The 23,946-nt window shown below is 46.7% G+C and overlaps 1 protein-coding gene across 1 annotated transcript in view; it reads right to left on the reverse strand.

Moving 5' to 3' along the window:
• The window catches only part of MYO1E (myosin IE), a 195,724-nt gene that overhangs the window by 19,915 nt on the left and 151,863 nt on the right, over nucleotides 1-23,946 (reverse strand). The window contains exons 18-22 of the mRNA XM_047738442.1: nucleotides 18,850-18,948; nucleotides 11,629-11,773; nucleotides 7,887-8,001; nucleotides 7,474-7,643; nucleotides 7,245-7,390 (exon numbers count right to left, since the gene is read on the reverse strand). Of these exons, the coding sequence (XP_047594398.1) occupies nucleotides 7,245-7,390; nucleotides 7,474-7,643; nucleotides 7,887-8,001; nucleotides 11,629-11,773; nucleotides 18,850-18,948 (675 nt within the window). The remainder of the gene's footprint in view (nucleotides 1-7,244; nucleotides 7,391-7,473; nucleotides 7,644-7,886; nucleotides 8,002-11,628; nucleotides 11,774-18,849; nucleotides 18,949-23,946) is intronic.

Here is a 23,946-nt window from a genome sequence, read left to right on the forward strand (position 1 = left end):
GATAATAAATCCTAACTTGAAGCATGGTAGCTCAGTTTATCAACAGGGAAACTGGTGTCCCGGGCTTTGCAGGCACTTACTAGGAAGTCTTTGGGTGTTCAGGCTCTGCGTAAACGGCGTTCCACCAGCCACCGACCGCACAAACACCAAACTACAGAGATGGGCAAGGCAGGTGGCCCAACGGCAAGCAAAGCCGCTGGGGGAACTGCATGTGTGGATAGGGTGGGCCTGGGGGGCACACTCGGGCCGGGAGGGAGGGCCCGTAAGGAGCTGAAGGAGGAATGGAAGAGGCTCAGGCAAACCCAGTCCCAGGGAAAATGCTTTGTGGTAGAGGTGGCTGATTAGACACCATGTAAAGGCCCAGCTAGACTTTGCAGAAATGACAACATGCATATAATCGAGACTTCTAATTCCCTGGCTATTAGATGTATAATTCAGTTGAAGGAGGCCACCAGCCCCTAAGGTTTCATAATACACATGCTTACAACGACCTCCAAGTACCACCGTCAAATATCCAAGATAACCCTCTGAGGAACATTTCATTAGGGATGGTGGGTTTTTTTTTTTTTTTTTTTTTTTAAAGATTTTATTTATTTATTTGACAGACAGAGATCACAAGTAGGCAGAGAGAAAGAGGAAGAAACAGGCTCCCTGCGGATCATGACCTGAGCCGAAGGCAGAGGTTTTAACCCACTGAGCCACCCAGGCGCCCCAGGGATGGTGTTTTTCCAGGTATGAAAAACAAAGTAAACCTGCTTCAGTGAGCTTTAATTCCCCCAAGTGCAGGAAATGCCAACATGTTTTTTTTTCTTTTTAATAACCAGAGCGGGGCTGTATCACAAGGAGCTGTGCCTGCTCACGAGGCCCCCGGTACCAGGGCACCAGTAGATGACCGTGCTGTCACAAAGGCAGACAGGAAGGCAAGTATGGTGGACAAGGATGTGGAGAAGCTTGGAGATGAAGGATTCTTCTTCCACGTAGACTCTGATCCATTCAAACTGAAACTCCTGTGGTCTCTCTGTTCAGTCCCATGAATATGACAAGGCTGGGGTGGGTCAGGGAGGTCTTCTTTGGGCAGACAGAGGAAACTGTGTTTTTATCTCTTGTTATTTAACAGCAGGTGCAAAAGCAATTCAGGGCCAACGTGACTGTGCTACAGCAACTGGGAGCCAGGCATCTACACCTTCCTTTCCCAGATACAACTAGGAAGTTGTACAAGTCACTTCTGCTCACACCCCACTGGCCAGCACTATGTCACATGGTTACCCTTAGCTTGTAAGGAAGCCTGGGAAATGCAGTCTTCGGGTCAGCTGTCTGCTCCTCACATGGAAAGACTAGGTCTTGCAGGACAGCTCACAATCTTGACTATACCTCCTTGTTCATAAACTTTTCCCAACTAGGAAATGGAATCTTTAAAGTCTGGGAGAATGCGCCTCAGAGGGTGTAGCCACCATTCCTGCGGGTCCCCTACCCGGTAGGGGAAAACTCTGGAATTGACTTAATCACTTCAAATATAGCACTTCAGACCTCCAAACATAGATACTGACCTAGAAGTCATTTGGAATGAATGAAATAAAATCCAAGCATCCCCGCATCCTGGCCCAGGGGTAAGACTATTGCATGAGGAAGGGAGTGCATGCAATAGGGAGAGAGTAAAACCACAAGCCCCACCTTTCGGTGTGGGCTGAGGAACCAAACTCCTGTTTCAGTTGCTCGATGCAGGGCGCTCCTGGATGCCTGTCTGGATGTGTCTGTTTGCCGGGCTGTACTTTGGGTTGGGCAGTGCTTATTCAATACGGCTAAGTGAACCCAGCGCAAGCAACCTTGACTGGTTCAATGTATTCAGATTAGGAGTTTCATGACCATAAAGAAAAAAAAAAAGCAAGCAGGCCAAAACTTCAGGGTCAATTAGCACCAGGAGTCTGGAAATAAGAAAGTGTTTGGACAGTTTGACTTCAACTGTCAAATTCAAAATCCCCTCCCTCCGGTGACCCAGGCATGGGAGTCTGTGTACCGTCCTCGGCCAGGCCAGAGTTTCAGCTCATTTGCCTCTCCTCAGCCTTCACTCCAGGGTCTGAAAACAAAGCTTTTACATTTATTTGTTCTAAAAACTCAGACTTATCTTTGGATCTCACCCCTGTCTTATTCATATGCTCGAGCTACAATTTCTTACAGATGTTTGATGTAGTACCCCGTGTTGAAAGTTCCTTTACTAGTCCCTGGTTTGGCACTCTACTCCATTTTTATCCCCTCATCTTTGCGGCTTATTTTTGTACTGCTGACTACATTAGAAAATCTTGTTTCACTCTTCACTATCTTTTTCACAAAAACATTAGTTACAAAACACTGAGTAAAGTCTTAAAGGAGTTGGGTTTTTTTTTTTTTTTCCTCCTTAAGCTGAAAATGCAATTTCCTAGGCCAGCCCTGCCTTGACTTAAATCTTTATACCATTTTCTTCCTAATTATGAAATATGTTTCTTTTAGCAAACGGGACAGTACAGAGGTGGTTAAAGAAGAAAATAAACCTTACCCAGAATTCTACCATTCAGAGAAACCAATGGCACCAGCCTGGGTCCCACTTGATTTCTCTGAGATTGTAGATACACACTGTGTCAGGCCACAACACAGGCGCCCCAGGGAAGGGGGTGAGAAGGTTCGTTTCTGCCTTTCGTATCCCAGGAGTGTCCTGGTTACTCAGATGCCTGCTCCCACTTCCAGAATGACCGGGAGCTCCTTGAGACAGTGACTGTGTTCTCATTCACCTTCGAACCCAGAGCTGGACAGAAGGTAAGCGGTCAGTCCAAAAATGTTGACAGCGTGCAGGTTCCCAAAGATCAAAGGTGACATCAAGTCAAGATTGCAGGAATGTTCAGGTCAGCTGAGTAGCAGTGAAGCAGACTGCTCTTGTTGCCAAGTTTAGGCAATGAGGCAGGGAAGCATCCTGGGCAAGAATCCTGTGACCAAGCGGACGTCTGCCCGAGGTTCTCTTGCAGGTTGCTTTTCCCATTGCATGTAAGTGTTGGAAAATCTACTGACCCAGACAGGCAGCCTCGTATTTTGGGGTCTCGGGCCTCTGGCGGTCCGCTACTGGAATGACAAGGACCATTAGAAGCCTCACCGGACAGAACCCCGAGTAGGAGACATGAGGGTACCTATCTCATCACCTACAATGTGAGAGCAAAGAACACAGGTTTGTACACCTGGGGCCATTGTTCCAACAAACTGAGTTTCTCAGTAAGAGGGAAGCCAGCTCAGCATGTGGTCAAGAAGCGGCTCCTGAAGGATCCTTCAAAAACTGACAGTCATCAGCCTTCATGAGCAGACACCCCGAGCCCCAGAAAGCAGTGTCTCAACTACATGTTGCTGTGCCATCCCTGATTTCCTTTTTAATTTTTAAAAGATTTTATTTATTTATTTGTCTGAGAGAGAGAGAATAAGCAGAGGGAGTGGCAGGCAGAGGGAGAAGCAGTCTCTCTGTTGAGCAGGGAGCCTGATGTGGGGTTCGATCCCAGGACCCTGGGATCATGACCTGAGCCAAAGGCAGATGCTTAATGACTGAGCCACCCAGGCAGCACCATCCCAATATTCTTACCAGCTCTCCCATGAAGGCAGAAATGCAGGCAGTGTTTGAAGTTTCATTGAGACAGGATTTTTTCCTTTTCAAATTATCCTGGAGTCTCTTTGAGAAACGGTAGTCTTCATCTTTCCCTGAGCTATTGCGCCTATCCTATATTTTCTTTAACTAAAAGTTTTTTTTAAAAATTTCAATGATGCGGGGCGCCTGGGTGGCTCAGTGGGTTAAAGCCTCTGCCTTCGGCTCAGGTCATGATCCCAGGGTCCTGGGATCGAGCCCCACATCGGGCGCTCTGCTCAGCAGGGAGCCTGCTTCCTCCTCTCTCTCTGTCTGCCTCTCTGCCTACTTGTGATCTCTGTCTGTCAAATAAATAAATAAAATCTTTTAAAAAAAAATTTCAATGATGGGGCGCCTGGGTGGCTCAGTGGGTTGAAGCCTGTGCCTTCAGCTCAGGTCATGATCTCAGGGTCCTGGGATTGAGCCCCACATCGGGCTCTCTGCTCAGCGGGGAGCCTGCTTCCTCCTCTCTCTCTGCCTGCCTCTCCGCCTACTTGTGATCTCTATCAAATAAATAAATAAAATCTTTAAAAAAAATTTTCAGTGATAACTTGATTAGATATAGTTCAGTCTACTTGTAAAAGGTAAAAAATCTGTCACCAGAGGATTAGAAAACACTTATTATGGAAAACTTCCAATTTTTTAAGATTTTACTTATTTGACAGAGAGAGATCACAAGCAGGCAGAGAGGCAGGCAGAGAGAGAGAGAGGGAAGTAGGCTCCCTGCTGAGCAGAGAGCCCGATGTGGGGCTTGATCCCAGGACCCAGATCAGGACCTGAGCTGAAGGCAGAGGCTTTAACCCACTGAGCCACCCAGGCGCCCCCCAATATTTTTAAAAAGTAGAACAGCAGAATGAACCTCCATATGTTAGAGGTTTCAATTATCAATCCACATTTGTCTAAACACCCATTACCCCTACTTCCATGCACAAACTAGGTAACATAAGAGCAAAATGTAAATATTATATTTTATCCTTAAATGTTTCACTGTATATCAAAAAAAAGGCAATGCCTTTTTAGTATTTTCAGTTTTAAGGTTTTATTTTTAAGTAGTCTCTACACCCAATGTGGGGCTCGAACTCACAACCCTGAGATCAAGAGTTGTATGCTCTACCGACTGAGCCCCCAGGCAGCCCAGACAAAGCCTCCTTAGACAAAAATAACCACCATGCCATGATCACACCTCAAGAAATCAACACTAAACCCTTAGTATTAAATAGTCATGCTCTCATTTCCCAAACTGTCACTTGGTTGTTCTGGCATGGCTGGTTGGTTGGATTGGGAGCTGCGAGCCCATTCTGCTTTCACAGGGGTCATAAGAGGTAGAAGTGGTCCAGAAGACCGAGCTTCTGGGCCCCTCGATGGTCCTCATTAGAAGAAGCCACTGGGCGATCATTCCAGCCAGCAGTCAAGCACTAAGCCTGCCTTCAGCTAACGTACACATGATGCAACTTTTTTGCTGAATTAAAACTGTTAAAATCCTTTTCTGTACCAGTACTGAAATATTTTGAGCACGTGCACGCATGCACACACACGTTTGGTGGTCTGGTACCACAATCAATTCCGCCTCTGGGTTTGATTCTGCACATCTGGTTACATTCCTCATTTGGTTTAGATGACTGGCCTAACCCAGTGGATGAAGGAAATGAGGGAACAGTTAAATTTGGTGAGTGTGAGGTTCAGTAACTGTAACATGCACAGATCACAAGTTACAATGACTCAGACTCTTTTCTTTCCGGAGAGCCAGAACTACTTTTAGGCTGAGTACCTCATTTTATTATATCCTCTAATCAGGAAAGGCCATAAGGAGCAAAGGTCTAGACCACGAATACTCAAGAGGAGGCAGAGGAAGGTGGCTTTACCATGAGCCACGATCTCCAGAGGCTGTGAGAGAAGATAAGAAGAAAGGAAAAAACCTGAGTGGGGGAGATCCCACACACCTTGATAAATCTCAAGGACTAGACAAAAAAGATAGTGTCAAAGTGGCTGATACAAACGTAGACATATGATTACTTATGATCAAGCACCGCCTGAGTGGTCTGAAGGCTAAAGACAGGCCTGGGCAATAATAACAGGAAGAGTAATAATCCCTCTCAGAGTAACGAGCACATATGCCCTGGAGCTAAGATCCCCTGGTGTTCAGCCATAGCTCCTGTCAGGAGCGCGCAGCACGTTTCGGCTGACCCCGTCTGCCCAGGTGTAGGCACGGTCCCTATGCAAGGAAACAAGAAGCTTCCAGTTGGGTTCCTTGGAACAACAAGGGAGGCCTCAGAGCCCAGCTAGCCAGGAAGTGTGGCCAGCTCAGGCTGTGACCCACCAGCTGGTGAGCTGAATGCTCAGGAAGACCTTCTGAGAGACAGGACGGCACCTAGAGCTCTTCCTTGACACCTAGGGCACCGAGGCCCACCTGACGGGGCGCTACAGAAAGGCGGTGGATGGATTCGTCTGCTTAGAAGTTTCATCCCATTCTCAACTAAAAGGTTTTAAACATTTAATCTCACGCACCACCCAGCTTTTCCTTTATCAGGAGAGTCGGGAACAGAGAGAATCAGAAACCAGTGACTCAGGCAAGAATGGACACAATCTGAAATCTGTTTTGGATTATACACTGGAGCCAGGATTTCCAGCCTGGTAGGTTGGAAGCCTGAGCACACAAAACCCGGACTTTTTCCCCGAGAGGGGTAGTTTTGTCTTCCGTGTGGAATAAGGGTCAAGAGGTGTCCCAATTCCAGAGGACGTGTTCATAAGCAACCAGAACATCACCACGTTCAGTGCAATGGTGCCCACACCTTTCCCTGACAGAAGCAATAATCTCCTCAGAGGTTCCAGGGACACAACTCAAGGGGGAAACTACTGAGCCCAAAGGAGGTTTTCTTCCTCTCTTCTCAGCCTTCTGTGGGCTGGGAGGATTTCCTCTCATCAGACGGACCTTAGTCTGGGAGATCTGAGCCTGGGAGGATTTAGAGAAGTCTCCTCACACACACAAGCCCCCTCTGTCAAAAGAAAGCTCGAGTGCTGACAGGAAGAGCCAGAGGCTCTGCCTGTGAACCTGGGGCTCAAGGGAGCATTTGGCAAGGACTCCGAGGCTACAGATGGTGGAGACCATTTGTACTCTCTCCATGCACAAACAGGCAAAAAGGATCTTCATGAGTCCAAAGACACTTCCCTCCCAGAGCAACCCATGGTCACAACCAACTAAAAAGTCATACTGATGAGTGGACGGCCACCTCTGCTTGGGCCTTTGGTGTGAAGTGGGTCAGGTCTCCAACATGGGTGAGGTGGGCTTGGGAATAGGCCTCTGGTCCCTTGGCCCCACTTTAGTCAGAAGAGTTATACTCAGTTTTGAATATCAGGTTTTTCTCTCACATTTGAGGAAAACAAGAGATCTGCGTACCGCTTGATTAGTGGAGCTGACCAGAAGGCCACTTCTTGGAATCTCATTCTTGAGACCTTTGAAGGTCCAGTCTTCTCAGGGAAAAATAGGACACTCGGTTCTTTTCACCACGATTTTCACAACTGGGGGACCTGGCCAGGCCTTTCTCCCAGCTGTGACTGCAGATGGCGGTGATGAGGAGGGTTAGGCAGCCCTGTGCCTCCGACACTTGCCACTCACCTGAGGGACACGGACAAGATCCTCTCCATCTCGATTCTCCGCTTCAGCACTTCCTTCACCAGGCCTTTGTCTGGGCCCTGTTTGACCTTCTCTCGTCCAATTAAGTACAAGCACTTTGGAGTAAGAAGCAAGTCTCGCTTGACACCCTGTAAGGAGAGGTGATTTAGGGAGGTGGACAGACGTGTCACAGTGGCAACTTTCCCCATGCTGGCCTGCGGTCAGTGCATACCTTGAACCTCCTGTCGTACTTGGTCACTGTGTCTGCAAAATCAATCTTCTCCCTCTTCCCCACAAACTGCTGGAGTTCTGGGTGGTCGTCCATCCCGATGTAATCCCCGATGAAGTTCCTGTTAATACTGTTTCTCCTTCTCTCCTTCTTGTTCAACAGGAGGTCTGAGGCTGTAATAACCGAAAGGACAGAGAAGATGGGAGGGTCAGTCCTCTGGAAAGAGGAGGAAAATTGTGTGGAAAAACACAGAGAAATTCCACACGAACACAAGATTTTTAACGCATGACATTATACGCAGAGTAAAGTGAACCTATAACTTCATCTAAGCTCAAAATTATTCTTGAGATTTGCTAAACACATGGAAAAAAACAAAAAACAAAAAAACAAAACCAACCCACAAACGACTAAAATACCTTCTTCTCTCATTTGGACGTATTTCTTCCGGGCCACAAATTTCCTCCATGATTTCTGTATCACACGCGCGTACCCATCGTACTTTCTCTCTCTCATTTCTTCTAGAAGAAATAGCTGTGAAGGTAGAGAGGGCAAAGGTGAGCCAACTCACAAGACCTGAACATCACTTTCTTTGGTTGTCTCAGGGACACTCAGGTTAGTCAAGGACATAACCTGGGAAGCAGCTTCTCAGACTCATGAACACACGTGAAAACTTTGTTACTAGGGCATACTGTTTAGAATCACTAGGACATCTTTATCTCTATTTTATTCGCTTAACAAAAAAACCGAATGGAAAACAGCCGTATCTTGAGTGTCAGTCGGGCCTTGATAATGCCTGCCTTGCCCATAACCTGTGCGCATCAAATGAGGGACTCAGCATTTCTCCACTGGCTCCCGGCCTTGAGGGCGAGAGGAGAGCAGCGGGCCAGGCAAAACGGGTCAGAGGTGGCGGCTGTTTGCGACTGTGTGTAGCCTCTTCACAGAGTTTCCAGCTTCTGTCGGAGCAGAGCTCGTGCTGCTGTGGAGGGAGGGCTGCCCTACTTTCAGTTCCACGAAGTACACATGTCCCAGTGCACACAGTCTCCAAGGACTCCCTGGGCCTGAGCATAACCACCAGAGCAACTGGAGCTGGACTGCAGATGTGCAACGAACAGACGTTGGTTCACGGTTTGTTTAAGGGCCCGTATCAGACACGGGCAGGTCCTGAGGTGCGAGCCATTTGGATGATCCTGACCGCCCCACACTCCTCGGCAGAGCTCTGGAATAACAAAGACGAGAGCAAACAGCTGTAAGGCGCCGAGTGCCCACTGTGGCTTGGGAATCCTTCTAGATTTATATCCCAGAACACCTTATTTCATTGGCTCATCAATGACAACACCGGCCACGTATTTCTGTTATCTGGGAGGGTCTGGAAAGGTGAATCAAGGATCTTCCATGCCCTGCCAGGCTCTTCTTCACTTTGACATGCACGTCTTTCTCTGCAAATCTGCCTTTGAGCCACTCTTGAAACAGTGGGAAACTTTCTTGTTCACCTAGGAAGTGGGTTTCATGACTCTCTAGGAAACAAATAAGAGGTACCAATGAACACAAGTAAAGATGACAAATCAGTGTAGAAATATTCCAGAAGTAAACAAGAGAATTCAGTTTGAAGGCAGCCAGGCTTGATTTGTCGCCTCCGTTTATCTGGGTCTATACTCAGGAGCCACATCTGTCCCTTCCTGTCATTCAGCTTCTGCTTTTCACAGTCCCAGCTGTGCAAAAACAACATCTCAAACTCCAAAGGGAAGGGGCTGCTTCATTCCACAGCCTTCAGCACCATTAACAACAGGCATGAGGAGTGGATTTCGAAAAACAAACGGAAGACTCAGTTGCACATTTGCTTAGAATGTTTAAAATCTGAGCCCTGCAGTTGCTTGTTTGAAGAATATTCGTTGGTCTTTCTTATCTTATGTGTTGGGTTTCTGAGTAAGCCTTGTTTTCTTCTTTCCCAGAACTATTTTGGGAGTGTCACAGAAAATACACTTGTGACTCAGAAAGCAGGAGGCAACCGATTCCCAACTTCCTATAGATTATCAAAGATCAGCTCGGTCTTAGGTTTTTTCCACAAGTCAAGGGGATTAGAGGGAGGTTCAAGAAAAAAAAGGAAAAGAAAGAGAGAAAAATAAACCCCAAATCATGGACATATGTAACCAGCAAAACCAAACCTTTTGGTGGCGGACGTCTAATGTGGGTTCTTAGAGCAAATGGCTTATTTTGTATAGTCAGCGCATTTACTATAAAAGTCAGGGCAAAACCGTAAGGGTCGATTTTTAAAAACCAGTTTTTGTAAAAGTGTTTGCAATGTCAGGGCTCAATGCAGATGGACGAGTGACGCGGGAGACGGGAGATTATTGGTGAAGGTGAGTGTGTACGTGTGTGCGTAAAAAGATGGGGAAAAGGGACGCCTGGGTGGCTCAGTTGGTTAAGCGGCTGCCTTCGGCTCAGGTCATGATCCCAGCGTCCTGGGATGGAGTCCCACATCGGGCTCCTTGCTTGGCAGCGAGCCTGCTTCCCCCTCTGCCTCTGCCTGCCACTCTGTCTGCCTGTGCTCACTCTCGCTTCTCTCTCTAGGACAAATAAATAAATAAAACCTTTAAAAAAAAAAAAAAAGATGGGGAAAAGAAGAATCAGGTGATGGTGATAAAACATTTGGGAGGAAGACAAGGAAAAGCACACCCAAAATAAACCTTGACTTTGGAAGTAAAACCCACAGTTCAACTACAGCAGAAAAAAAAAAAAGTCTGTAAAATATTGAGGCTGTTCTAATTATATGTGAAAATTTAGCAAGACAAAAAAGTAAGAGCGGGTATAAAACAACAGAGGAGTTCTGCATTGTACTGATAAATCACTCCATCCCATTTTAGAAAGAACAGGAACTGCTCTGTGGGTTGCTTAATGGTGTATGACACAACATTTTCATTTTATATTTGGAAATGAAATCGCTGTGAAGCTACAAATAACTCAAAGTGGAAAATGCTACCACAAACTTCTCATAAACGGGTTCTACTGATGTGTGCCTCTTATTTATTTAATAATTTTTTATGGTTCTTAAAGCCATTCAGTTACAGCCGTTATCATTTCTGGGTCTCCAGCTGATCCTCTGCAGCAGAACAGCGGCCGTGGGGCCCACTGTAGAAGAGAGAACTCACGGCAAGACAGGGATTTGCCTCAAGTTCGAGTGTTTCCACTATCACCAACATTGCCAGTTCTCATGTTATTTCCGCTTGATCTGATGATTAATTTTGCCAAGTTCACTACAGACTCTTAAAATGGAGTCTTGTGATTGTTCAAGGAACCTCAGGAAATGATGATGCTTAAACTCAGTTCCAGAAGTTTCTCCATTTTGAAAAAGTAATGTCTTCATTCCCTGGTCCCAGAGCTAACTGGGCAGAAGAACTGACGGGTTCTGCTCCAAGGAATCTAGCTTAGGAACAGAAAACTTCCTACAGACGTTCATGAGGCTCAAAGTGACCACCTCCCAATCAGGAAAGAGAAAGAAGATCCTCCAATGAATCTGTGGAGGTCTAATATGTTTGTGAATCATAAAACGCATGTTTGATACTAAATATTTCTGTTCCATGACCCCAGAGAGTTCTCCTCCTCCTTGTCTCCTCAAAGTTCTTTCCAGACTCCCTCAGGGTTTTCAAGATATATTCTTGAGACTCCCCACTGTGAGCTCTGTGCTGCCTGCAAGGAGGAAGCCTACGTCCATGTGTCATGACCTGACCGGTGTCGCCCAGGCAAGTATGTAAGTTTACCCAAGCCTCCTGTGTGGGACCAAGAAGTCCCTTTCAGCTTAGACACCGTTGGACACTCTAAGTAACTGGTGGGCACCTGCTGTGAGCCATGTTCTGTACAAGGCTCTGGGTACACAATGGCCTATCACCTCAAGAGGATGAAAGAGAGACAGTGAGAAAGAAGAGAAACTACTCCATGACTTCTTAAACCTGCTGCGCACGCTGAGGGCTACAAGGAGCAGGGATGTGGGGAATGACCTAGAGAGAGATTGGGAGCAGGGGTGAGGACACCAAAGGCACGGACAAAGGGGGAAAAGGGGGAGAAAGCAGCCATCCCTGTGCAGGGAGGGGCAGGAGAGGTGCTGTGGGGGGAGAGGCAGCCCTGAGGAAACGACCGGGGTGGGGGGGGCAGTCGCACACTCACAGACTCGGGGGCTTTGATGAACACTTTGCTCTTCCCGAGCTGGAACTGGTCACTGTCCATGTTGACGGAATGCAGCAAGTGGAGGACCCCTTGTTTCTCGTCCCCTCTCCATGAGGGCCAGGTGGCTTTGGTCAGGATGGCGTACCTGGGAGGACAGGCAGGGAGAGAAGGGTCACATTCGGATGGGACTACGCAGAGTCCTGGAGACCCGTTCACCTCTGTTCTAGGGCTGAGGGGTGGGTCTCTACAGCCGTGAGACGCCAGCGGGTCTGGTGTTCCCATTTCCGAGATCCCTCCTACTCACGCCCTAGCCGACCGTTTCCATGCTAACTCCCTGGTGAAAATCTGCTTTTCCTTTCTACCACCATCTAAAAATAGCACTGCAGAAGGTGGCCAGTGACAATCTTCGGGCAAAATCAAACATTGTTTTCTCAGTAGTGGTTTCTCCCATCTCTTCCGCGGCCTTAAACAGTTCATGGGAAGTGTTTCAGAAAGCTCCCCGTAAGCAGTGGTGATTCCTAAGGATCCACTTCCATCTCTGGAATCCTGTGCATCTCAAGTCCCAAGGCCCTGGTCACGCAGTCCTTGGCTCTTCTCTCTCCATTCTCTCCTACTCACTGTGTTCCTGGGAGGACGGCCTCTTCTTCACACACGCTAAACTCTCCCTCCCCAGAGCCTGGCCCATGCTGTTCCCTCAACCAGGCTGTGTCATTCTACAAATGCCTCCTGTGGCTGTTTCTAGTGCAGGGACCCTCCCCTTCAGTGACAGTTCCAGAGAAGTCTTTCTGGACTACTCAAGCAAAAATCCCCCCTGCCCTGCTAGTCTCTCTCACAGAAAATACTATTTTTCCTTCAGAAAATATATTATAGTTTGTAATTATATTCACGTTTGTACTTAATTCATTACGCCTCCTCCATGAGGGCACCCGTGTAGTTCATACCACACATCGAGCACCTTCCCCAACACCCGGGCTCGGCGGTCAGAGCCAACAGAAAATGGCCAACAACTATGGGCTGTTCTGTCTGCATGAGGTGTCATTCTTGGTGCTTTAGCTGGATGATCTCATTTTGTTCTCACAGCCACCGGATTCAGTTGGTCTTTCCACTTTGCAGAGTAGGAAACAGAGGCAGATAGAGACCCACCCACGGCTACTTAGCTAGTGACTGTCAGAGCTGAGATGTGAACCCCCATCTTACCCCAACCACCACACTACATATAAGCACATGGAGTGGTGATGTGTATGTACTTCTTTTAAAGACCATACAGTCTATTCCACATCTGTGCTACAAACACTGTAATTATGCAAAACGCTGACACACTAGTGACAGAAGCACTACAGGATGTCAGATATGGAAGGTCCCGCAGACTTAAGGTGGAAGGAAGGAAAGAAAGGTGGGGGTGGGAGGGGGAGGCAGAAATCAGAAAGGAGTGTGGAATGGAAGTTGGAGGCATGGCCTTTGCATAGGCACAGCTAGAACAGAGGCAGTGAATGGGCTCCAGGCCTCCAGAGAAGTCAGGCCCTTTGTGCCCAGAAGCTACTACCAGGACTAGACTGACTTATGGCATTGAAGGGAGAAGGGAAAAAGGAATCTTGAAAAGAAGAGCTGCCATGCCTTGGGCATCCAGAGCTCACTAAGAGGACAGAATCAGGTTATTATCCTTAGGGTTAGTTAGCTGGGACAAGGTGATTCTAGGGACCCTCTCCGCTCCTCCCAAATCTTCACATCTTGCTTGATAACGTCTTCAATGTCTCAGAGAAGCAAACCCTCCTATTCCCTATTTAGAGATGAAAAACCTAAAAATGAAAATACCTAGCTGAAGCCACACATTCGCATGAATACATTTCGTGTGCGGCATAATGAAGTCCAACAAATGAAGCCACACATAAATGACGGAGAGCAGAAGCTTTCTAGATGCCACCGGGGGACCCGCCGAACAAGTGAGAATGTACTGGCCAGCTAAATGGATGAAGGAGAGAAATTCATGCAGGCTACAGGAGAGAAAGAAGCAAGCCAGGCCTCCAAGGTGACAAGTTTCTAAGAGTACAATTCTGGCTGGTTCCACGTAATCAAAATTCTAAAGGCAAGTATGTGTCGCGCAACCGCAAACGGGCAGTTCTTTGCAATTCACACACGCCCACCCCCATTAAAATGACGCTGCATTTTGCATCTGACTTTTTTTTTTTTTTTATAGTACGGAAGTTGTTTTGCAGAGACTTTCTCTCCCTTTAGCTGACAAGGCAAGGCTTCTAACAGTTCAGGTCTAGGGGAGACGTGAGGTTTGCGTGACATTCCCAGGGCCCTGTGACCACAGACCACGGCTATGGCTCCCTAGCTGCCAGGACGCCTGACGTGCCCTCCTCACCTCCTTTTGTATTCATTGGAGAGACCAGCTCCCAATTCTCATATAAGGCTCTCCCACTAGGGAAGCCCCCAGTTTCGGAGAGATGCAGATCATAGCTTACATTCCTCTCAGCAGGCATTTTCTGTTTAAGACCCAACTATACCAAAATTTCATCTCAAGGCCTGTGCGTTGGCTGTTCTCTTCCCCTCGGGCTGGCGGGTCATGGGCTCCTTGTTATCTCAGGTGACCAATCAATGTTTCCTCCTCCAAGGAAATGCAGCCCGGACCCCAGCGCTGGCACTGGAGTTGCAATTGTTTCTGACATCCAAGGACACAAAAGTCTGGACAGCTCTTAGGATACTCCGGACACCCCATGCTTTCCTGAGCCTTCTGTTCTTTCGTCTCGCTTGCCCAGGATATGGACTGACTTTCCTCACAAATGTCCCTTTCCCCCCGCCCTCCACATTCTGAGAGGCTGGGTCAAGGTCAAGGGAAATATGTTGGTGCCATAAGAACAATTTTAGAAAGTTCTTACATTGCTATCAGATTTTTCTTCCTAAGATCCCACGTTTCGGCTTATTTCCAGCCACAGTAAGGGCTGCCTAGCTTGAAAAGTTGTTTTCTAAGAATTTAGAGTTATTTTCCCAAGCTGAGAGTCAAAGTGACTGCCATTTCTTTTCTTTTTTTTTTTAGATTTTATTTATTTATTTGACAGACAGAGATCACAAGTAGGCAAAGAGGCAGGCAGAGGGAGAGGAAGGGAAGCAGGCTCCCCGCTGAGCTGAGGGCCCGATGCGGGGCTCGATCCCAGAACCCTGAGATCATGACCTGAGCTGAAGGCAGAGGCTTAACCCACTGAGCCACCCAGGCGCCCCGTGACTGCCATTTCTAATAGCTTTTTGACACTTTCTAAAGATACGAATGTTGTGTTGAGGGTGGTGAACAGGGTGTTCCTTCTGAAGGCAGGGCGGGACTTACTTCAAGAGCACGTGGCCCACTGGTGGGGATATTAAGCCATCTTTTTGATTTTTAGTCTCCAATTCAAAGTCAAGAGGGATGGTTTTGATAAACACAAAGCATTTTTCAGGGAGGAAATGAACACACACAAAGGCCATTTCCCATTGGCGAAGCCTATTTTCTAAGCTCTAGGCTGTGTGAGAACTACCGCTCTGTTTAGACCCCGGGGCTGCCTTCCCAGGGAGGGGTGTAGGAGGCGGGCACACGGGCAGTCATACTGGGTATTAATGCACCCCTTTCCGGCGGATTGTTATTTTCTCACTTCTCAGGCTTTCTGCAGGCATCTAGAAAGCCACTTGATAAACAAAGCCTTTTTTTTCTCAGCCCTGAGGAGAATAAAGATACCACACGGTTCAGCTATTCACAGAGGATCTCAGGACGAGACGGACAGTGGCAGGCTCTGGCCCTATCCGGCATGACCAGGATCTCGGACTCACACACCTTATGGAAAGCAGCACCGTCTCTTGAGAAATAGTCCCTGCCCATGGACACAGATGGCCTGCTCGCCATTTTTTGAGTACTTTTTATTGAGAAACAAATTTTCTTCCGAACTCTCTTTTTATTACTCTCCTAGGATTCTCAAATCAAAAGATATAGGACATCAAAAAGGCCTGCTCTGTTTAAGACAGGGCTGCCCATCTGTCTCTTCCGAAAGGAAAAGCCCACAGCAGGCGCGCCAGAGGGGAGACAGCCAAGGGCAGAATCACTTCAGTCAAAGTCCCTCAGCATAAAGGGGACAACAGAGATTCACTACATGTTAACTCTGTGTCAGGCATGGAAGAAAGTCCCATGCATGGGGCCAGGGTGGCACTTGACATACTTGACAGAGGTCCCGGATGTTATCACCAAACCAGGTCATTTCACAGCTCATTTACGGAGCTGCAGCAAACCTGTAACACAGCCTGCTCTCCCCAGTGCAGAGGCTCATGGCATTGCTTATGGAGGTCAAGTCTGATGGCTTGTCCTTTTTTTTTTTTTTTTTAATTTGTCAGAGAGAGAGGGAGAGAGAGCAAGCACAGGCAGACAGAATGGCAGGCAGAGGCAGAGGGAGAAGCAGGCTCCCCGCCAAGCAAGGAGCCCGATGTGGGACTCGATCCCAGGACGCTGGGATCATGACCTGAGCCGAAGGCAGCTGCTTAACCAACTGAGCCACCCAGGCGTCCCCCCCCCCCCTTTTTTTAAAGTAGGCTCCATACCCAGCATGGAGCCCAATGCGGGATTTGAACTTATGACCCTCGGATCATGACCTGAGCTGAGATCAAGCATCAGAGGCTCAATCAACTGAGCCATCCAGGCGCCCCAAGGGCTTGTCTGTTTTTAAGTAATATGGAAGGCCCAAGGTCTTTCAGAATCCATTTCCCCAAAAACCAAACAACCGAACAACAAAACATCCACAAGAAAACCCCCAAGTTTAAATTTTTTAAAATATCTGATTAGTTTTTAATAGTCATTTCAATTGGAGAGACTTTGAAGATTAAGGAGTTTTTAAATACAGGAAAAACTACTGAAGGAGGATAAAATTATGAATGCTTTGGAATTACTGAAGGCAGGCCCTTCTGAGTTAGGAAAAGATGGAGGAAATATTTTTCATTCACTGTTTTCTGTATTTAATTTTTTTCCCCTCTTAATTAAAAAAGGGTATTTGTCAAAGACATGCAGTTTGGCCAAAACTTCAATGATTAACTAAGCTGGGGTTCTCAAGTGGCTTTACCCCCACCCCCACCCCCAGCAGGGGACAGGAAGCAATATCTGGATACACTTGACTGGATGTCACAGCTTGGGAGGGACAGAGAGTAGCATTCCATCACACAGGATGGCCCCCATGACAAAGGCTCAACCAGCCCCAAATGTCAATAGCTAAGGTTGAGAAATCCCATTTTAGCTTGTGTTCTCGATCTATTTAAAGGAGAGTAGTCTTTGGTAATTCACATCTCAGTTGTTTGTCTGCAAAATGTTTGCTGCTATCATCATGCAAGAACTTGATAGATTTCTTTTCTCGACCTCCTAAATATGTCTTTCCATACAGTTCTGTTTCCACCCTAGGTGGAGTGGGCCCTTTCATCAATTCAGAGAGCCATGAGAGTAGATTTCATGCCTAGTCTGCCTCTCAAACTATCTGGAATCTTGACTGTGTGGAGAGAGTCAATGGGCCTTTATTGTATGGAAAGACGCATCCTTCTGTTAAGTCTCTCTTGACCTTCCACATCAATGACCTTCCACATACAACAACCCACATTGGTGACCCGTAGGCCAGCCATTCCAATCTCAGGACAAAAGAAACAAGAACATCCCTCAAGGAAACCCTGCTTCATTAGAATTACTCTATGTCAAAAACCTTGACACTCTTCTTCAGCCAGCTACCTCTTTGTTACATAAAATTTGAGTTAGAAAAAAAAATTCTTATATTCTGCTCCTCTAGCTATACCCCGAAGACATAATTATTTTCTGATTAAAATGCTAATATATGGCTTCCTTCTCTCTTAAACAAGAGTAAACAGATGTAGAAAATACAGTGGGAGCCCATTAACTTCAAATTGTTAAGAGAAGTTTAAACCATGTAATATTAAGGACACTAAATTCTATCCTTTTCAAAAACAAGGAGCACAAAATAAGAGCAATTTGAGTAAAGGTCCTGTCAAATACGCTTTAACAGAAACGTGAAAATCAGTTTAAGTTTATACATGGGCTCTACAAAAATTTTGAGGTTAAATACTTTAAGCTTATTTTCTTAAGTAGGTTTCCTGAAATCATCTTCATACTACTAATTTGGTCAGTCAAGTTAAACCTTCCCATGTCACAATTATCATGAATTCCCGAACTGATGTGTTACACTAAGCAGACCAAACACTTGTGGCTACCGATTTATTCTACAATAAGCAATGGTAAAAAGAATTCTGTTACAACTTAATAAAAAAGGACCAACAGCTCGATTTAAAAATGGGCAAAGCTGCTGAACAGACACTTCTCTAAAGACCAATAAGCACATGAAATACGCTTATTTCCCATCAGGGACATGACATCAAAACCACATCCTGATACCCACCAGGATAGGTGCTACCGAAGTCAGATACTAGCAAATCGGCAAGGAGAACCCTCAAACACTGTTGGTGGGGAAACAAAATGGTACAGCCATGCTGGAACCCAATCTCACAATTCATCGATAAGGTGCAACAAAGAGTTACCAGAGGACACAGTAATTCCATTGTTGGTGAGCATCCAAGAGAAATAAACACACACATCCACACAGAAGTGTGTAGGTGAATGCTGACCACAGCTTTCTCTGTTACTCATCACTGGCCAAAAAGAGGAAACAACGGATGCCAATCAGCTAGCTGATGGACGAGCAAGTAAAATGTAATACAGCATCGCAATATTGGCGCAAGCCAGTATTACCAGGCAGCGGGTAGAGATGAAGCGCAGACACACACCACAGCGCGGGCGACCCGCAAAAACATTACACGAACTGAAAGAAGCCAGACCCGAAGGACACATACCGTGAGTCTCTATTTCTACGCAATGGCCAGAATATAGCAATATTTTGAAATTCTTTCTATAGAGACAGAAAGAGATGTGTGCTTCGGGCAGGAGGTGAGGGGAGAATCGGGGGTCAGCGACTAGGGAAGTGGGGTTTCTTTTTGGGGTGATGAGAATGTCCTCAAACTAATTGTGGTGAGGGTTGCCCAAGTCTATGAATACATTAAAAGCCAAAGAATTATATACTTTAAGGCGTGAATGCTATGGTAAGTGAATTATATCTCAAAAAACCTGTTCAAAGCAAAAAAACAAAACAAAAACAAAAAACAAACAAACAAAACAACAAAAAACAAACCCAAAAGAGTCCACAGTCACCAGTTTCTTACCGCTGCAGGAATTTTTGGAAGACGCGCCGATAGGCATAACCAGCTCTTCTCACTCGAATGTTTTCTTTCAGACCCAGGTATTCTACTTGATGCTTCACTCTGTAAAGGAGGAAGGAGAGCCGGGATATCACTGGATAATTCTTCCATCTGGCTCTCCTAGCCACACTATCCCCGCAAGCCCCCAGTTACAAGCAGCAAGGACACATTAGAAAGACTACAATTTAGGAGCTTCATTTTACGAAAATACACTAGATGGGATGTTGCCCTATTCAGGAATCACTGAATAAAAGCTAATCTTATCTTTAAATGTACACAGCTGAATTTCTCACACACACACACACACACACACACACGCACGCGCGCACACACACACACACACACACACACACACACGCCTGGGTGGCTCAGTCAGTTAAGCATCTCACTCTTGATTTTGGCTTGGGTCATGAACAGTCCCACACTGGGCTCCTTGCTGCGCACGGGGTCTGCTCAGGATTCTCTCTCTCCTTCTCCCTCTGCCCTTCCCCCTCCTCTTAAAAACAAACAAACAAACAAACAAACTATAATTTATACTGTTCAGAGTCTGAGCTGACCCTCAGGTTATAGAACATTCATTTTAAAAATATTTTTTTTGTGAAATACAGCAATTACAGAAGACGCCACACATCTATTTCCAAAAATGGTTTAACAAAAAGCCATATGCCTGTCACGGAGATTATGAACAGAAGTATCTGTTTTTCAAAAGACTAAAGGGAAGAACTTTTAACTTTTTAAAATTTTAAAAGTTAAAAAAAAATTTTTAAAAAAAGTTAAAAAACTTTTTAACTTTTAAATTAAATGACACTAGAGCTATTTTTGTTCTCTACCTAAATTTTATAGTGACTCTAGACCTAAGGAGATCACACATCTCAGCTTTTCAAATGCAACAGAAGAAAGGGCATATAAAATAATTTCAAACACCTAAATGAAAAATTCTCTAACGACATATGTAAATGATAGTTTTAGCTGGTTTTTATGAGCGTCAGCAACCGCCAGTGTGTTTTGGAAAATGGAGACAGGTCCTACTAGATTGTGTTCTCACACGGGATTTTCACATCAGAGCAAATGTCCCCTACCCCGCCCCTTGAGGATTCTGGGCTTAGTAGGCCTGGTAGGTCCGAGGAGGGGACAGAGCGGGGGTAGGGGAGCACGCACTGGTGAAAATGCCTCACCCCTTCCAGAGAAGCAAAGTTACTGGAAGCTGAGTGACAGATCCCAGCCACGAGCTTCTGAGAGTCCCCTCAGGGAGGGCAGTAGGGCCTCTGCTGTACATGACATGGGCTAGCTGAATGCGGACACTGGGAAACATGCTATTTGAGGGGAATGAGAAATTGTGCCTTAGTGGGGAGGCAGCTGCCTTCTCCCCACTGAGTACATTTGGGGTGAAGCCGCACTTGTGATGCTCCTGAGGAATGGTTCCTTGTGACCTCTGTGACCTGCTGCACCGGAGAGCCCACTAGCAGCGGCCTTGTCCAGCTTCACTGGGGACCCCACCCTTGTCTCTCCAACAAGGCTCACAGCGAGCCCCAACCCCGAAGAAGCTGTGCACGTGCTGGCAACGGCGACGGGGCCCTCTGCGCCACCCTCCGCAGCTGCTAGGGAACCGGGAAAGGACAGCAGGTTCCCGATGCAGACTTTGCAGGCCGCATGGAGGCGCACAGCCAGGATCTGGGGCTGGCTTCCCGGCATGGCCTTAGCTCTGCCACTGTGTAACCTCTCTGTGCCCCACTTCCCACATCTGGAGAGAGGATGGTGACGTTAGTTCTTCCTTCCTAACTGGGTACACTGCATAGGGAGTCCTGAGCTGGCTCCTTGGCACGCATGACATGAAGTTGCTATCATGCTCATGCATTTGCAGCTACAATAAGTAAACCAGGACGGGAGACGAGAGACAGAAATGGATTTTTCATGGGGGGCGGGGGCGGGGTTGGTATTCTCGGACAGTGACTGACGCGTGTCTGGGTCTGGAAGGATGAGTTGAATTCACCAGATGCAAAGGAGGGAAAGGCAGTGGGGCACCGTGGAAGTGAAGGCACAAAGGTGGGAAAGGCTGTGGCCTGGGGCAGTGGGAGAGGAAGAAGCAGGAGGAAAACTAAGCTGGATGAAGGGGTGGAGCCTGGACTGGCCCAGGCGGGATGAGGTCACACAGTGAGGGACGAGGTCACACAATGAGGGAGGAGTAAGAAAAGTCCCGAGTCTGATTGATCTTACTTGACCAGTATCCAGAAATGTCAGCTCCTTCAAGAGAAGTACTTTTTAAAACAACTTTTATAGAGGGGGCGCCTGGGTGGCTCAGAGGGTTAAGCCTCTGCCTTTGGCTCAGATCTTGATCTCAGGATCCTGGGACGGAGCCCCACATCAGGCTCTCTGCTCAGCACAGAGCCTGCTTCCCCCTCTCTCTCTCTGCCTGCCTCTCTGCCTACTTGTGATCTCTCTGTGTCAAACAAATAATAATCTAAAAAAAGAAAAACCACCTTTATAGAAAGCAATATTCAATATCCACACTTGATTCGCGACACATGTCTGGCTAACTAAAAGAGTGGAAATCAGATGCAGGGAAATAATTAATTTTCCTTTCTCCTATCCTCCAATTCCAAAACTCACCACTGACCTTTTCTCTGCTAAGGAAAATACACAAGGGTGTCAATTAGAGGTATTTGGTCATTGTTTTACAAAGATTTTTTTTTAATTTGCTTTAGAGAGAGAGCACACGAGCAGGGGGAAGAGCAGAGGGAGAGAGGGAATCTTAAGCAGACTCCCCTCTGACAGAGGAGCCTGATGTGGGGCTTGATCCCAGGATCATGACCTGAGCTGAAACCAAGGGTCAGATGCTTAACCGACTGAGCCACCCAGGCGCCCCGGGGTATTTGTTCATTTTAAGTATTTTTTGTAAATATTGGCTTTATCCCACTCTTTTGAGGTAGGGAATGCATCACCCACTGATTCAAGCAGAAATGTTCCATTTCCATAGATCCCACAGGATAGAATAAGCCTCATGCTAAAACACTGTTTCATTCACTGTTAACCTCTGTCACCAGGAAATTGTCTTACAGAAATTTTCTTCCACAGGACAATCGGTTTAGCAAATTCCATATTGTTTAGCATTTTATTTAACCAAAGGATCCAAGATGACTTTTGCATAACCTTGGAGCACTGTCCCTTCCTCAGTAAACATCAGTTAGGCTGGCAATGCCCAGTGGTTCCCTTGGGGCAAGTCTTCGTCAAGACTTTCCTTGGCCGTTAATGCAAGTAGGTCAAGGCCTGAGAACTCTGCTAGAACAGCAATTCAGAACCCAGGGCAGGCAACTTCACCAGAGCCAAACAAAAACACATTTTCAACAGGAAAAGAAAAATAAACCACACCCCATAAACTTGTGGAATGAGTAACCCTGTCCACCGAGAACTTCAATTGACCGTGTAATCCCCACCAATGAAGCACAGTGCCCTTTCACAGCCCCTAACTTCTTTACACTCAGAAGGAATGAAACCATCTGTCACATAATAAACCTGAACCGGGATTGGGGGGAGGGGCGCATCCCAGGAAGCAATTCCATTTGTAATATAAGTCAACACTTGACCCACAAATACCGCAGAATTCTTAACACCTGTTTACACAAATGGACATTATGAAGTTCCTTACTGCAAGGCAAGTAAGTGATGTGATTTTATTTTATTTTTTTAAAGATTTTATTTATTTATTTGACAGAGAGAGAGATCACAAGCAGGCAGAGAGACGAGGGGAAGCAGGTTCCCCGCTGAGCAGAGAGCCTGATGCGGGGCTCAATCCCAGGACCCTGAGACCATGACCTGAGCCGAAGGCAGAGGCTTAACTCACTGAGCCACCCAGGTGCCCCAGTGATGTGATTTTAAATAAATAAGTAAATAAATAAATAAAGGAAAACACCACTGTGGGGGATTCTGTGGGGATTTACGGATAAATGTATCTCTGTCTCAATCTCTCCATTTTTTGCTATTTCAGTGAATCAGTTTGGATTTTATGAGAAGACAGCATCAGGGCTGGGAAAACGCAAAATTTCTATAATAGAGGGACTTGGAGCAGAGCAATCTATACAGGGAAAGGGAGCGTGTGCTGGGCAGGGGTGGGTTGCATTTGTAGGCAGAGCAAGATGCTTTCATTTAAGATGACGTTTATTGGAAAGGGCCGGGGCCGGGGGGTTGGGTGGGATTTGAAGTGGGGTGGGGGGAGGGGAAGATGGCCTAAAGCACCCCTTAGCACTACGTCTGCTTCCAAGATCCTGTAATCTGTTTCTGAGGTTGCCTGTGTCACCTGCCTTCTACCGGGTGTGTATATGTGCCTGGGACGTAACGAGGTGCATATGCGTGTGAACGTGGGAGTGGGGAGGATGGGAGAGACACAGAGACAGGCAGAGGCAGGCTGACAGCTCCCCCAGGTCTGGGAGAGACATTCTGTCAGATTGAAGGAGATCCCATTCTGAACTGACGCTCTCAGTTTAATGAGGAAGAAACTGAGGACTGAGGAGATGAAATGTCTCACTCAAACCACTTAGTGACAGGCCGGCACCATAATACAGTCCTTCCAAATCCCAGGCCAGCCCTTTGCTCTAGACTAGCTGTTCTCAAAGTGTGAGACCCAAACCACCCACACTAGCATCACCGAGGAGCTTCTGGTGGCTCAGTCAAGCATCTGTTTTGGCTCAGATCATGATCTCAGGCTCCTGGGATCAAGCCCTCTGTCGGGCTCCACACTCGGCAGGGAGCCTGCTTGTCCCTCTGCTCCTCCCCCGATTCATGTTTTCTCTCTTTCTTTCTCTAATAAATAAATCTTTAAAAACGCACATTTCTGGGCCCTACCCAAGCCCACTGAATCAGAATCTCCAGAAGCAGGGCCCAGCAACCCAGGTTTTTACCAAGCCCTCTAAGGGGTACTCTGGTGCATCCACAAGCTTGAGAGCTAAATAAATAAATCAGTAAGTAGACATCTTCTATCTTCAGGTGGGAAGAAGTAACAGTGCTACTACCTTCTTAGCCTCAAAGGAGAAAGTGAGGGACACGTTTCAGAAAAGCAGAAGGCAAATT

This window comes from Lutra lutra, chromosome 7, assembly GCF_902655055.1.
Source record: "Lutra lutra chromosome 7, mLutLut1.2, whole genome shotgun sequence".
Taxonomy (NCBI): Eukaryota; Metazoa; Chordata; class Mammalia; order Carnivora; family Mustelidae; genus Lutra; species Lutra lutra.